We start from the raw sequence: 13584 nt of genomic DNA on the forward strand, positions 1-13584 counted from the left end.
TGGATACTGCCTTGTTAATAGCCTCAGGAGGTTATTTCTTTTTCAACTAAAATGCATGTCTGGTGTCTGAATTTATGTCTGTTTTTGTTCTTGCTCAAACACAGAGCATTTAGAAAAAGTTGAAAGGACTTATGCTGAGAGGTAGTTGGACTCTGTGGTTGTGCCAACACGTTGAATAGGAACATGTGGGAAAGTGAAAGGAACATGTGGGAAATAATTCAATCCATAATATAGAATTATGGTGGGAAGTATTTAGAAGACGCAGCAAAAATGCATGCAATTTTATAGGTGATTAGAAAATCTGTTCTGAGAAATGTGATAAAGTTATGGTTCAATTAGGTGCTGAAAGTCCCTAGAGTCCAAGAGGCAGGGGCCTCCTGCACGCCTAGGGAGATAAAAACCCACTGCAAACTTGGAGCCAGGCTTTGATGCTTAACATGAAGTCTCTGAACCCATATTAAAATCCATAAATAAATTACATCACTCTTGGAAGTGGTCAGCACACATAGCAGCTGTTGAAATGCATTCAGATACCATAGTGACAAGCACAGTACAGGAAACAAACTATCTGGAGCCATAAAAGCAAGGACCAAGGTGAACCCTTGCTATTTCTCCTTTGGCAACCCTCCCACTGAATTTGATGGGTTTCACCTCAGCCATTATGTAAAGTAGCCCTTTGCTGGATCTGTCTGACAGCTGCGTACCCTGGCCCTCTAAGACCCCTGCCTCTTGTACTGAGGTACAGTGGTTGTAGGATGCTCCCCGCAGCCTTCACATGACAGCACTCTGAGTGCGTACTGACCCCACATCAGGTGGGTTGATCAGACTGAAGCATGCCTGCAGGCAACCTGTGATCACAGCCCCATTTTTGCAGCCCCTGGCATCCTGCTGATGCTAGCCAACATTTCAGCTGAGTGCAGGGAACCCACTGCTTTGAACATCCCCCAGTGGTCCCACAGGGAGTGACTCAGGAGCCCATCCTGCAAAGAGAGGGAACACATAAACTGGGTAAAGAGAGGCTCATGCTCCCTTTTAATGAATTCTTCTGAACAGTGTGTGAATCGGATCTTTTCTAGTAATAAAATACGGAGGTTCCAGACCGTTTGTCTCTGCTAGTAACTGAGCCTATCTGTGCAAGACACCTCCTGCAGTAGTTCTCCCAACATTATTCAGGCCCACAGCACTTCAGGAGTAGTCACGCAAAGCACTGAGTTCACCATGAATAAGGCATTTCCACTTCAACAGAAAACATACATGAATAGAAAAATCCTTGGCAGCCAACCAAAACCTCAACATCATGGGCCCCACGCCTTACGAAACCCTGGAGGAGGCGGAGAGAAAGGCGGGGGCCAGCCTGGACAGGCTTTTTTAAGTGCGTGGCGGTGGCAATGGGCATGTAGAGCCAAGGCAGACAGCTGGGGACAGGATGGCGGTGCCTTGCATGGAGCTGAACAACAAGATGAAGATGCCTGTCCTGGGGCTGGGCACCTGGCAGGTAGTGGTGCCATGGTTCTTGTGGGTGCTGCAGGGGTTAAAAGGAGAAAGGAGAGGGGGGGGGGGGAAGGCTGCAGGGGAGGGTTGGAGTGACAAAATATAAAAAATCGGGTTCTGGAGGGCTGCGTCACTGGCGTAACTGGACAGATGGGCTGTCAGGCAGCAGGCATGGGGCAAGAGGGGGGAAAGTGAAGAAAGATGGCAAAAAAGTAAAACGAGAGTAGGAGAAAGTCCATGTAAAAGGGAGGGGCTGGGAGGGGGGAAAAATGTGGCTTGCAAAAGGCTGCCTGTCCCAGTGCTGGCTGCTTAGTGTGTTAGGGCTGCAAGTGACAAAATTCCTTGGGTCACACTGGGGGGGAAATGGTAGTGTGTTAGCCTACGAGAAAGGGCGGGGTCACAATCATAGAACTCAAAGGGGCTGGAAGGGACCACTGCAGATCACCAAATTCAATCCATTTGCTAATGTCTGGCAGAAACTAACTTCTTTCTGCTCCACTCCATGCGCTGCAGTCCTTGCCCTACAAAAAGGGGAAGTTAAAATTCAGTTTAAATGCCAGTGACAGGGAGCAGCAGCTGTACAGGGTAACTTTGGAGAGCTGTCACAGTGGGTTCTGGCCAGTGGCAAAGGGAGGTTTCATGGTATGGTTGTGCTTGTTTTCAGGCTCCTCCAGGAAAGGTGGAAGAGGTGGTGAAACACGCTATTGATGCTGGCTACCGCCACATCGACTGTGCCTATTTCTACCAGAATGAGCATGAAATAGGGAACGCAATCAAGCAGAAGATCAAGGAGGGGGTTGTGAAGCGGGAAGACCTCTTTATTGTCACTAAGGTATAAGGATGCAGGAATGTTGGTGCATTTACATTTTCTCTAAGATAAGCCTTTGTTTCATATATAAAGTAACCTAAGTTCCCTTCTCTAGTGTTTATTTCACGATTGTGGGCTATGAATTCAATTCTTTATTTCAGTTTTGACTGAATTTTACTAGGAACTGGTGAAAACTTTGGAAAAATAAGATGGCTGTTGCCATCATCATAACAATTTTATTGCACCTATTGAGGGTTCATATGTATGCTCTCTAGGAAGACAGGGAAAACAAGACAAATCAGATGTTTGAATTCAAAGACTCTGTACTACTTATTGGTGTGCAAGGCATCTGAGAATTATGTCAAGCAGAAAATGTAGGCCTGAAAGTAAACAAAAGTTACAGTATGGAATTTAAATATGAAGTAGTTTGTGTTTGTATTCTTATTCCTCTTCTCATTCCCTTGTCTCAGCAATGCTGACTTACCACAAAATGAGGACACATCAACTAAAAAACTCCCAGTTTCTAGTTTTATAGCACAAAACTGTAAAACGTTGAGCATAGATAAGCTGTTCCACATACTCTTTATTTTTGTTAAAGAACAGTTTTTAATTTGAATAATACTTGCAAGTTCTACTTAAATTTTCATTTCAAAAGTAATTAAGTAAAGTTCAGAGCAGTCTTCACAGTGGCCAGATCAAAGGGACAGAAGGAGGGTAGCCATATGATGCTCATGAAATTTGGTCTGTAAAAAAATAAGTGTATATTAATAATCTGTACTGGTGGAAATCTTGCTGTGTCAAATACACTTTTGCATTTGGTTCTGAGAGTTTCTTGATTGTCCGTCTTCACTACTAACTTCTTTACTTGTGTTATATTTGTCATATCCTACCACTAAAATATTAGTATCCTTGTCTTCAGTGAGCACTCAGCAGGTGGGAAGGCAGTTGTCTTCCCTGACCAGCAAGGGAGTTCTTGTTCTCTGATCTGGACTGTGAGAGCTGTAGGGTCACAATTGAGCTTGGTTTCTCCCCACAGCTGTGGAACACATTTCACGAGAAGTCCTTGGTAAAGGAAGGGTGCAAAAGGAGCCTTGCTGCTCTGCAACTGGACTATGTTGACCTCTACCTAATGCACTACCCTATGGGATTCAAGGTAGTCATGCTCTACATTCCTCTTTTCTCCTTGCCTGGGTAGAATTAGTTCGTTAGTTCTCTCTATTATGCTGTGGTTTACTTCATTACACAGCTTGGATGTGCTACAGTTCATTTTGCTCCTTCCTAAACCCGACAGGAGCAAGCATTCAGTTAGTAACTAGGCAGCAGTATGTTTGAGACTGTGGGTCTGGCTGTCCATTTCTGTTAGAGTGAGATAGCTGTGATTAGAAGCCCTGCTAATGACCTCAGGTCTTCAGGGAAATTGTAACCAGTGTATGAGGTGCAGTTTGGGATCACAACCTTCTACTGGGCCAGATCTGTGTGAAATCTCAGCTAGAGGTGTTGGCTTGAATTGGAGTAACCAACCGTGAAAAAATACACATTACTCAGAAAGAAGGTGTTTTTTTGCACCCAGTCTGCACCAGCGTAAAATAAACAGAAACTATGGAATAAAGGTAGAGGTGTGTCTGTTCCCTTCTCAACAGACCTGCTTAAGTCATAAAGATGTTTACTGCTAATCCCTCTTTGTGGAAGTATGGCTCTCATCCAAGAGAATATTGATGAGTATGAATAATTTTTAGTTATCTGATATGTTTAAAGAAACTGACCTGTAATTCCAGTCAAAAATCAAGCATGTGGTTGAAAATTCAACACAACATCTCTGTGACTTTGGCCTTGAAATTACAGGCTGGTGAAGAACTGCTGCCTGAAGATGGCAAGGGTATGATTATTCCCAGTGATACAGATTTTCTGGACACATGGGAGGTAAGTTAATGTTTGTTCTTTTTCTGTGTGGGTTTCTAAACTAAATACAGCGGAGATGTGGATACATAGTGGAAGTAAGGAATAGGTTTGGGCACAGAGGGTAGTCAGACAGTATTATATTTTATAACCAGGAAAAGAAACAGCTGCTTCCTCTTCTAGTTTTGAAGAGCAAGAAGGGTATGTCTTTACTATAAATAAATAGGAGAAACCTATCAGCACCGAAGATTCAATTTTAAATTGAATGCAACATTGCTTAATCTATTATGAGTTGCTTGTTGGTTTCTCAATAGCATTACTGAAATAAAATATCATGGTAGACAGTTAATACCACCTCATAAGTTTGTCGTCCTTCCTTTAGGCCATGGAAGAGCTGGTGAACTGTGGCAAGGCAAAAGCCATTGGAATCTCAAACTTTAACCATGAGCAGATTGAAAGACTCTTGAACAAGCCAGGATTGAAATACAAACCTGTAGTTAACCAGGTAAAACTTTGATTTTCATTCCTAAATATATTCAAGCTACATTTCAGCTCTTAAAGCTGTTTTCTGCCATAACTTTTAAATAGTTTGGTGCCATGGAAAATCTCACAAAGCAGTAAGGCACCTTTTGCTGTCTGAAGGCTGCCTGAAATACGCAGGGCTTCACTACAGTACCAGTGCTAATGGCTTTTACCTGACAAAGGTCTTGAAAGAAAGGGCTTTTCTTGTAGATTTGCATGTGTGTAATGCTGTAGACATCTGAGAATGATACCATATAAAACATGAACAGTTTGGCTTATTCATACTGCAGTAATAGGAAACAGATGAGAATATTTCATTATGAAACATCAGGAAACAGTGAAAATAGATCTGGTCTTGTGTAAGTCCTCACAATTTTCTGCTGCGCATCCCCTTTCACGCTGCCAAGTACTGCTCATATCACAGCTCAAGTTGTCACAGACCCAATTCTGCCAGCTTGGGGATAACCAGCCAAATCTCCAGTACTCCAAATCTCCAAGGTACTGCACAAGTGTGGTGATGTACAGGAATTCCTTCACACATTCACTACATTTATTTATTTTTCCAACATAAAACACTTCACCTAACTTGATTTTAAAAAAGCAGGCTTGAAGCAAACATTTATATCGTGCTCACAGATTCAACAAATTCAAAAGTCCTTTTTTACATGGGAAAATATTCTAGTAGCACTGTGCAAATATGCTGTTTTTAAAGCACTGGCTGCACACTGAGGAAAACAGGAAAGATAATGCACCTGTGAAATGTTATTAAACTTTGTATCATGCTTCTTTAAGAAGGGATAAGCAAGAACATCCTGGCTTCGTGTTTGAGTAGGAATTTCAGGAGCCAAGGAGCCGACTGCAGCAACTTTCTGAAGGTCAGAGAGCCCACAGCAAAGCAGCACACAAGGCCCTGTGCTTGTTTCTGTATTCAGCACGTTGTCTAGAAAACATCCAGAAAGGCTAAGCTAGGGAAACTCATGCCCCCTGGCTTCTTCAGGAATGAGACCGACTCCCTGAGGAGATGTTGGATGACCCAGAGCAGAAACTTTAGTTGTTCTGAGCTGCCCCTCTGGAGATGCAGTCCTGTTCTGCTGTCTAGTTCAGGAAGACTGATTTGCCTAATTTTTGTCACACACTGCTGTGAATGACTTCTTTAAAAGATCTGCTTTAATCACAAAACTGGGAGTCTTTTCACACTTGTGACTCAAATGTTATGCTCTGGAGGCCAGTGCTGCCTGCCTCCATGCCAACCACCATGTTGCTGTGCTTGCAGATTGAATGTCATCCATACCTGACCCAGGAGAAGCTGATCAAGTACTGTCACTCTAAAGGGATCGCCGTGACTGCATACAGCCCTCTGGGCTCTCCTAATCGGCCATGGTAAGAAAGCAGGCAGCCTCTCCACACAGAAAACTGCCACTTGCAACTGGAATCTTTGCAACAAAATATGTAAATGATGCAGCTACAGTGAGAAATCTACTTTTGCTTTGTTTCAAATCCTTTCTTCCTGCAGAGAACCTAATACCTTCAGTATCCTGTCTTGTGTTCTTAATAGGGCCAAGCCAGGGGAACCTATGCTACTGGAGGATCCTAAGATTAAAGAGATTGCAGCAAGACATCATAAAACCCCTGCCCAGGTAAGAGGTGTTGACAGAGCAAACTGTTCCTCATCCTTAGTGTCCTTGCAGGTGCTGCCTTCTCTAGGGATACATTATAATGGGGTTGAACTGCACTTGACTCTTTGTACTGACCCTATTCTTGCTGACATTCATATGTATTACCATGTCTTTTCTATGAGATCTTGAGTACTCAGCCTGGGTGAGCTGATCTGTAATGATGCGAACTTACCTCAGGTGTCCCCTTTCCTAGGAAGATTCCTTCTGTTCCCAGAGAGAAGTGCTGCTTCTTCTGAGAACCCCTTTGCTCCTGTAAGCTTTACTTACAAATCATCAATCCATTACTCTTTTCTACAGCTACTTTAGCAAGTTATTCATAGAATCACAGAATGGCTTGGGCTGGAAGGGACATCAAAGCCCACACAGTCCCAACCCCCTGCCATGGGCAGGGCTGCCACCCAGCAGCTCAGGCTGCCTAGGGCCCCATCCAACTTGGCCTTGAATGCCTCCAGACATGGGGCACCACAGATTCTCTGGGCAGCTGTGCCTGGGCCTCACCACCCTCTGAGTAAAAATCTTGCTGGCCTATTTGACTGTTTGCTGTTTGCTCATCTTCACAAAGAATTGTTGAAAACTGCTCGTTTATGCAAGGTGATTTTTCTTCTTCATTGCTAGTCCCACCAGAGAGTTCTTGCCAGTGGTGGACAGGAACTGCACTTCGGACAAATCCTTTATGTTTACAGGCAATCAACCATAGTCATATTTTAAGACAGGCAGTTCAGGAAAAAAATGTATCCAACAATTTCCCAATAAGGGGGGAAGGCATATGTTTTCTTCCCTCCACAACCCCCCAAAAAAAGAAAAATTCTTGAGGAGCAAAGATGTAGAAACAGCATAAGCCAGAAACAAGGGATAATTTTCTCATTAGACCATAAATAAATGCTGGGTCATCATAACTGTCCTGTGCAGATTCACAGTCTTCCAAAAAGTGAACATAGGTGTAGAAAGAGGAATCTGTTTGTGAATAAAGGGGGAAAGAAGTGGGAGGAAAAGAGAGAAAATACACAAACTGGAATAGCTTCCTTGGCTACTCTGTGCTCATAATCCTTCTTGTTCTTTTCTAGGTTCTGATCCGGTTCATTATCCAGAGGAACTTGGCTGTCATTCCCAAGTCTGACAAAGAGCAGCGCATTAGGGAAAACATGCAGGTGAGGCTTCCATTGGGACTACTGCAACCACAGCCATTGCTCCTGCATGTTTCTGAGTGGCACTTGAGAAGCATCGAAAGGGGAGCACAGAAATGTAGAGATTGGGGCCTAGTACTACCTAACCAGGCATAATTCTTTTTTTCTGGGGGAAAAGCATCTTGTTCATGTCAAAAGAGAAATAGGTTACAACAGAGAGGCTGGAGATCTACAGTGCTGGAAGTGGAATCCGAGTTTGTAGCTTGCCCTCCCAGGCCCTTAGCGAGCCCACTTTTCTGGGGCAAAAAGGATCTAACTGTAACCACCAGACCCAGTAACTGTTTGTCTCATTTTGAGATTGTGGTTCCTCCTGGTGGGCAGAGTCAGCTGGATGCTTGCTCTGAAGATCTGACATCTTAAGATGGTATCTCGGTTACTTTCAGTTTGTGCTTCAAAATTTTGACTCATTTCTCCTATTAACCATCAGCAGTAATCCTTAGATGACAGTAACTGTGAGAGAATGATCTGCAGTTGGTACCCAGGAGTCCTCTGTTACAGAAGAAATATTTAGTGACAGCTCCAGTATTTGTGACGCATGGAACAATCTGCACTTAGCACCTAAATTCTCTGTTGATGTATTACAGTGCAAATGAAAGTGATGTTTGCATTCAGTCACCTACAACAATGAGACACTGCTATGAACAGTACTTTAGAGAGGAAGGACTAATTGGTAAATTGGTGTTTGGCTGAGAAATAAGAGGATTTTCCAACTACCCATACTGTGCGTGCAGTATATTCCCAACTGAAGTTGCAACAAATGAAGGATGCACATAGAATCCAACTACTTATGAAGTAGTTGGATAGTTTATAAAGTAGATTAGTTTATGAACTACTTTACCTAAGTAAAAAGAGCGTTTTCTTGTTTTCTTTCTTTTTCTGCTAGGTGTTTGACTTTGAGCTGTCTGCAAAGGAGATGGATGTCATCCTCAGCTTTAACAGGAACTGGAGAGCGATTCCAGTGCCGCAGTATGTTCCTTATTGTCTTTATTAACCACCAGGGCTGTCTGTCTCTGTGTTTTCATACCCTGTATCTTGAAAGCATACATGACAAAAACGAGAGGGCCCTCATGTAAAACTCTAGAGGTCAGGTAACAAGACATTTGCTGGAATGAACATCGGGAGGAAGAGTCATTCAGGGCCTTCCTTGCACATGCTTGTTCTTAAGCTTGTGCTCCAACTAATGGCAGATACCAGCTGCAAGTCTTCAGTATGTTGGCAGTGAAGAATGGAGACGACAGTAGGGAAATGCAGCTGAATTCACCCGGTCTAACACTTTACCTAAATAACCAAGTTCTTTCTCTTCTTAGGTCTGCCAATCACAAGGACTACCCATTCAAAGCAGAGTATTAACACCTCCACGTACCTCCTTCCAAATTAGATGTCCTCTACAGCTGAGTCCTGACTTCTTCTTCTGTACTCTACAGTCATTGAGAGCAGTTACTTGTCCTCCTTTTTCAGGAGGATGCTGCTAGCTGGTGAAAGAACACATCAACGGCAATGGGTCTTTTGTTGAGAGGGTTAGCTGAAATCTGGTTTTACTTCTTTTTTTAAATCAACATCTCATTTCTGTTTTTCCTTCTCTTGCTTAACTGAAAACATGTTTAGCAAATGAAAAAAGCCCTTGTAAGCAACCAGATTTTTTTTAATGTTGTTTTCACTGCGGCAAGTCTTACTGGCTCACGAGTGGCTGTTGAGGAATGCGGTGCTTATTTACTTTGCTTTTTATGTAGTTGTGATTTTTACAGCATGAATAATTAATGCTTTAAAGTTTTATATGAATAAAGATTGAATGAAAGCAAACAAAAAAAAGAAGTCTTAATATCCACAAAACTTCATCAGTGTGACACTTAGACTTGCCATGTAAGTTCATGATAAAAACGCCTGAAGTCTGGTTTTCAAATTTCAATACAAGAAGGAAAGGCTCCTATGGCTCCTGTCCCAGGAACCTAATTTGGGACTTAGGTATCAAACAGGCTACAGCTGTACCTAAAACTTCCTCTGAACAACCAGAAATCAACGTTTTGTACAATTAAAGGTGGAAAAAGCAAAGACAGAAACATAAGCAGTGATAACTCACAAGAAAACACATCCAGCAGAACACAAGTTCTGGAAATCTCAAACAAAATTAAATTTTTGCAGTTCTGTTGGTAGCATTCAGCAAGCAATAAATCCAGACAGGATCTAGCTTTAAGATAAATACAAAAATATATATATATTATTTAAAGGCACCAATGCAAGCACTGAAGTAGACTCAAAATTGCTTTAAATATTTTCAGATAGATGATACTAGACCAAAGCAAAGGCTGGATTTAAAAGACTATTCTGTGGCATTCAGCACACTGATGACAGAAAGTCTGACTAGGATGCCAGGTGAGCTGCAGAAAGGCAACAGTTAAGGTGCCAGTTGGGTGATGCCTCAAAAAGCATCTCTTCACCATAACATCAAAATGCCAACACAACACACAGTACCACTGACCCATCACAGGAATTTCTCTGCAGCAGATGCCATGGGGACATGGTGCCTGTTCAGGGGACAAGCCAGGAATCACTTGTATGACAATGTTTTCCTAAGAGCAAAACTGACTGTGCCCAGCACACTTCCATGCTCTCACAAAAACAATAATAATAATTAAAAACCCCACATTAAATGGGAGCAAATTTCCCAGCAATAAGGAAAAGCATCACCCCAGCCCAGGCTTGGAAGCACATATCCCCCTGAGCTGCCTCGCCCAGGGAAGCAGGAGAAAGACTACAAACACAGAGAACGTTTCATGACGCAGATGTCATGCCATGAGGTCAAGTACCTGATTTGCTGGGCATGTTGACTTCTGGATGTCATTTCTCACTGACAAGTGTGATAATTGAGACTTTTATTTTTCTCCCTTTAAGAATACATACGGCAAAGCTGCTGATCTCAGTACACGGTGGTACATCAGGAAATGCATCCCTTGAACTTCGTGGCAATGACACCTTGTTTCACACGGCCTTGGAGGAGATTCCTATCTCCATCACAACTGTTTCAATTCCTACTCATTAACAAACAGGGTGCTGCTGATGGAAATATTCCATTTATTGTGAATGCGGTTTCAGAATACATCGTTTGAACAAATCATTTTTATTGCAGCTATCAAATGTATTTGAAAGACTCAGAAGAGTGTTTACAAAACCCCCAAACAAAAAACATGACAACTCATAGACAATGTCAGGCATAGTTTCACCCCCTACAGATAACTACACGCATCTCTATGTAAACAAGATGTTTCAGCCAAGCAGGGGAGCTCATCTTTGGGTTAAAATATAACATTCCTCTCCATTAGGAAAAAGTCAGATGCTGTAAGAGATGGAAGTGGTGAAAGGGAGAACCCGGTAGTTTTGATGCACAACAAAGCTGTTAACAATGTACTTGGGGGGCTACTTCAGCTGCTCAGTTTTTGCCATCCATACACTGTAGGATGTCAATGCTAAGCTGTATGGCATGTACATTCAAACCAAGCTGACATCTTATAGCCATGTGTTTACTATATACAAATCAAAACATCTGTAAAGAAGATATTTGGGAGAGAGAGTTAAAAAGAAGCACTACAAAGATAGAGGTTTACTTCATTTAGGTGGACCTGGTGTACGGCACTGATGAATGGCAAGATTTAGTGTACAGTCATTTGAAACAAGCTCCAACTGTGCTTTTCTGTATTTTACTTTTTAATTATGGTAGTTTTATATAAATTAAACTACAATGTTTTATACAAGTGACCTATTTTTGACCCTCTATACCCTTACCTTTTCCTCTTTTAATAACTATAACTTTCTTTTCAATTACCCATTCCTGGGCAATTGACATTTAAATCTTTTAATACTTATCTTGCCATACCTCTAATGGCAATTATGAAATCTTACTATAAGAAAGTGTGTGATTTTGTCTTTATCTTTTTTAAGCTGTGATATTGGCTAATTATGTACGTTTATTACTAAATATAATACTCTAGCATGTATTAAAGCATTCTACTGTTAGTAGTGCCTTTAGGCTAAACTTTGTGAAGCTATGTGTGTATATATTCTAAGTTGCAATCAATTACTAGTCACTAACAACAAAAAGAAATATCAGTACCGCTGTCAGCTAAGATAATCATCCAAATTTATGCATTAACTTAAACTAGAATGGAAAAATTGATACTTTAAAAAAAAGTATAAAACAAAAAATTAAACAAGTTATTGATGCAGTATTTCTCATGACATGGGCAACTTACAGAAAACATTACATTGTCAACTAAGGATATTTATTCCATGCCACAGTCTAAAGTGCAGAAGGAAAGACTTCTGTATTCCAAAAGTAACCATTGTTTTCATAGGTTTACTGCACACCTTTCTTGATCAACTTCACTTTAAATGCACTTTGGGTTGACCTCTTATGCCAGCTGAAATCACTGTTCTGATCCATAGTTATGACTGTCAGTAGGAGAGTCTGTATATTTCACAGCATGGGTTTCTTTAGGAATAAAGGTTCTTGTGCAAAGGCAGTACTATTATGATGAATGTCTAGACTGACTATTAAATATAGTGCTAATATACATGGTTTTAACTGGGATAATGCAAAAAGACATTTTGGTAAATAAACATAAATATAAAAAGAACAATTTAGCACTTTTTCTTTCTTTTTTTTTCCCCAACTGATTGGTCCAGCGTCTTTAGTAGCCTTCTACGGTTCTTTCTCAAATTGTCTCAAACCTGCTGAGAGAAAGAAAGATTAAAGATGACCTGAAATAACCCAAACGTATCTCTGAACTAGAGAGGGCATGACTCTAAGTTAATGCACAGCATAGCATGGCAGAAGGCAGGACATGATTGGGATGTTGCTGTGCTTGGGTACTGGGCTCTCTCAGAGATGGTCTCCAAGAAGGCAAGCAGGATTTCACTGTGATGCCTCCCTCATCTCCAGCAGCCCTGGGAAACAGCCCAAGAGCTTCCCACCACAAAGGCAGTGCATGCTGCACCCAGCACATTACTGCTCCCAAGCCATGAGTATGTGGCTACCATAAAAAGCTACAGTGCTGGGCACACACACTATGAGTCCGCAGTAAAACAGAAATCCAACAGTTGAAAGCCTTCTGCTGCTATTCCTCTGCTGAAGCCCTCATCTCAACCTTAGAGAAGAGCTTCGCATTGCTGTTTCTGCTCAGCTGGGATGCTCCTGCAGGGCTCAATGGCACAACCATGGGGACGGAGCTGCACTAGCACTAAGCCAGCCTGAAAAAACCCTCTGAACACTAACACTGTGGAGTTTTCCGCAGGCTTCACTACTGCCGTGTAGCAGTCCTGAAAATCAGATGTAGGGCTTGCTCTCAGCAGTGCTGAGATCTTCCATTTTGGCTGAAATAATACAGCTGTGCTCTTTGGGTTCTCCCTTTCCACTTGTGAAAAACATATCCATCCTCTTTGCAGCCTTTAAAAGAGCCTTTCCCAGATGCCTGGTATTTGCTGCAATTAGTTAAATGACCATCCAGTTCATCAGACCTCTCAGTTTAATGATGCTCTGCAACTATAGCAAACTTGATACCATGTCACCCTCACAATGCTTGCAAACATGGCTGGACAGCTTCTTGTCCTCAGCCCTCCCTGACATTTCAGGCTTATTTCTCAAAATAGTAGCCATATTTTGGTGATATTGCAATGGAGCCTTTCCCCCCCCTTTTTGGCAAAGGAGAAAAAGGTGGGTTTTTTTTCCATCAGCCTTAAGAAGTTGTAGCATTTTAAAAACTTGGAACTGTAGTGTCTGTACAAAAATGTGCCAACATTTTGTTTCTTTTTAATAGGCAGGTGAATTATTAGAATTACTTACCATTAGTCTCTGATTTTTTCCCTGTAGCTGTTACCTGTTTGAAAAAATAATAACACCTTATTAAAGTTGAATGTGGAAAAATGTAGTTACTTATAATAAGGGGTAAAATCATCTCGATGCTAAAGGCATAGTTCCAAGCACAACTCAGTTCTTCCAAATAGAAGTATAAAAATT

General features: G+C 41.7%; 2 protein-coding genes across 30 annotated transcripts in view; one reads left to right on the forward strand and one right to left on the reverse strand.

Moving 5' to 3' along the window:
- Positions 1–1389: 1389 nt before the first annotated feature.
- On the forward strand, positions 1390–9386 carry LOC107314935 (aldo-keto reductase family 1 member B10-like). Its single transcript, XM_015864786.3, has 10 exons — positions 1390–1495; positions 2156–2323; positions 3336–3452; positions 4142–4219; positions 4578–4700; positions 5991–6097; positions 6273–6354; positions 7458–7541; positions 8461–8543; positions 8885–9386. Exons 1-10 carry the CDS (start codon positions 1427–1429, stop codon positions 8925–8927), a joined length of 954 nt encoding a protein of 317 aa, XP_015720272.1. The 5' UTR covers positions 1390–1426; the 3' UTR covers positions 8928–9386.
- Positions 9387–10626: 1240 nt separating this feature from the next.
- The window catches only part of CALD1 (caldesmon 1), a 244822-nt gene continuing 241864 nt past the window's right edge, over positions 10627–13584 (reverse strand). For 17 of the 29 annotated variants that reach the window (XM_085520248.1, XM_085520200.1, XM_085520294.1 and 14 more), the window contains 2 exons: positions 13411–13444; positions 10627–12302 (listed from right to left, as the gene is read on the reverse strand). In XM_085520248.1, coding sequence (XP_085376374.1) covers positions 12271–12302; positions 13411–13444 — 66 coding nt within the window. In that variant the 3' untranslated portion in view covers positions 10627–12270. The remainder of the gene's footprint in view (positions 12303–13410; positions 13445–13584) is intronic. The other 12 variants (XM_085520312.1, XM_085520275.1, XM_085520298.1 and 9 more) reach the window with 1 other exon arrangement.

This window comes from Coturnix japonica, chromosome 1 (assembly GCF_054131305.1).
Source record: "Coturnix japonica strain WE chromosome 1, WE-NBRP24, whole genome shotgun sequence".
NCBI classification, from domain to species: domain Eukaryota; kingdom Metazoa; phylum Chordata; class Aves; order Galliformes; family Phasianidae; genus Coturnix; species Coturnix japonica.

Bases quoted from the DNA above. Each gene is read 5' to 3' on its own strand.
- LOC107314935 (XM_015864786.3), top strand. From the start codon at position 1,427: ATGGCGGTGCCTTGCATGGAGCTGAACAACAAGATGAAGATGCCTGTC. The intron at 6,355-7,457 runs GTAAGAGGTGTT...GTTCTTTTCTAG, and splicing joins ATCATAAAACCCCTGCCCAG to GTTCTGATCCGGTTCATTAT. The intron at 8,544-8,884 runs GTATGTTCCTTA...TTCTCTTCTTAG, and splicing joins AGAGCGATTCCAGTGCCGCA to GTCTGCCAATCACAAGGACT.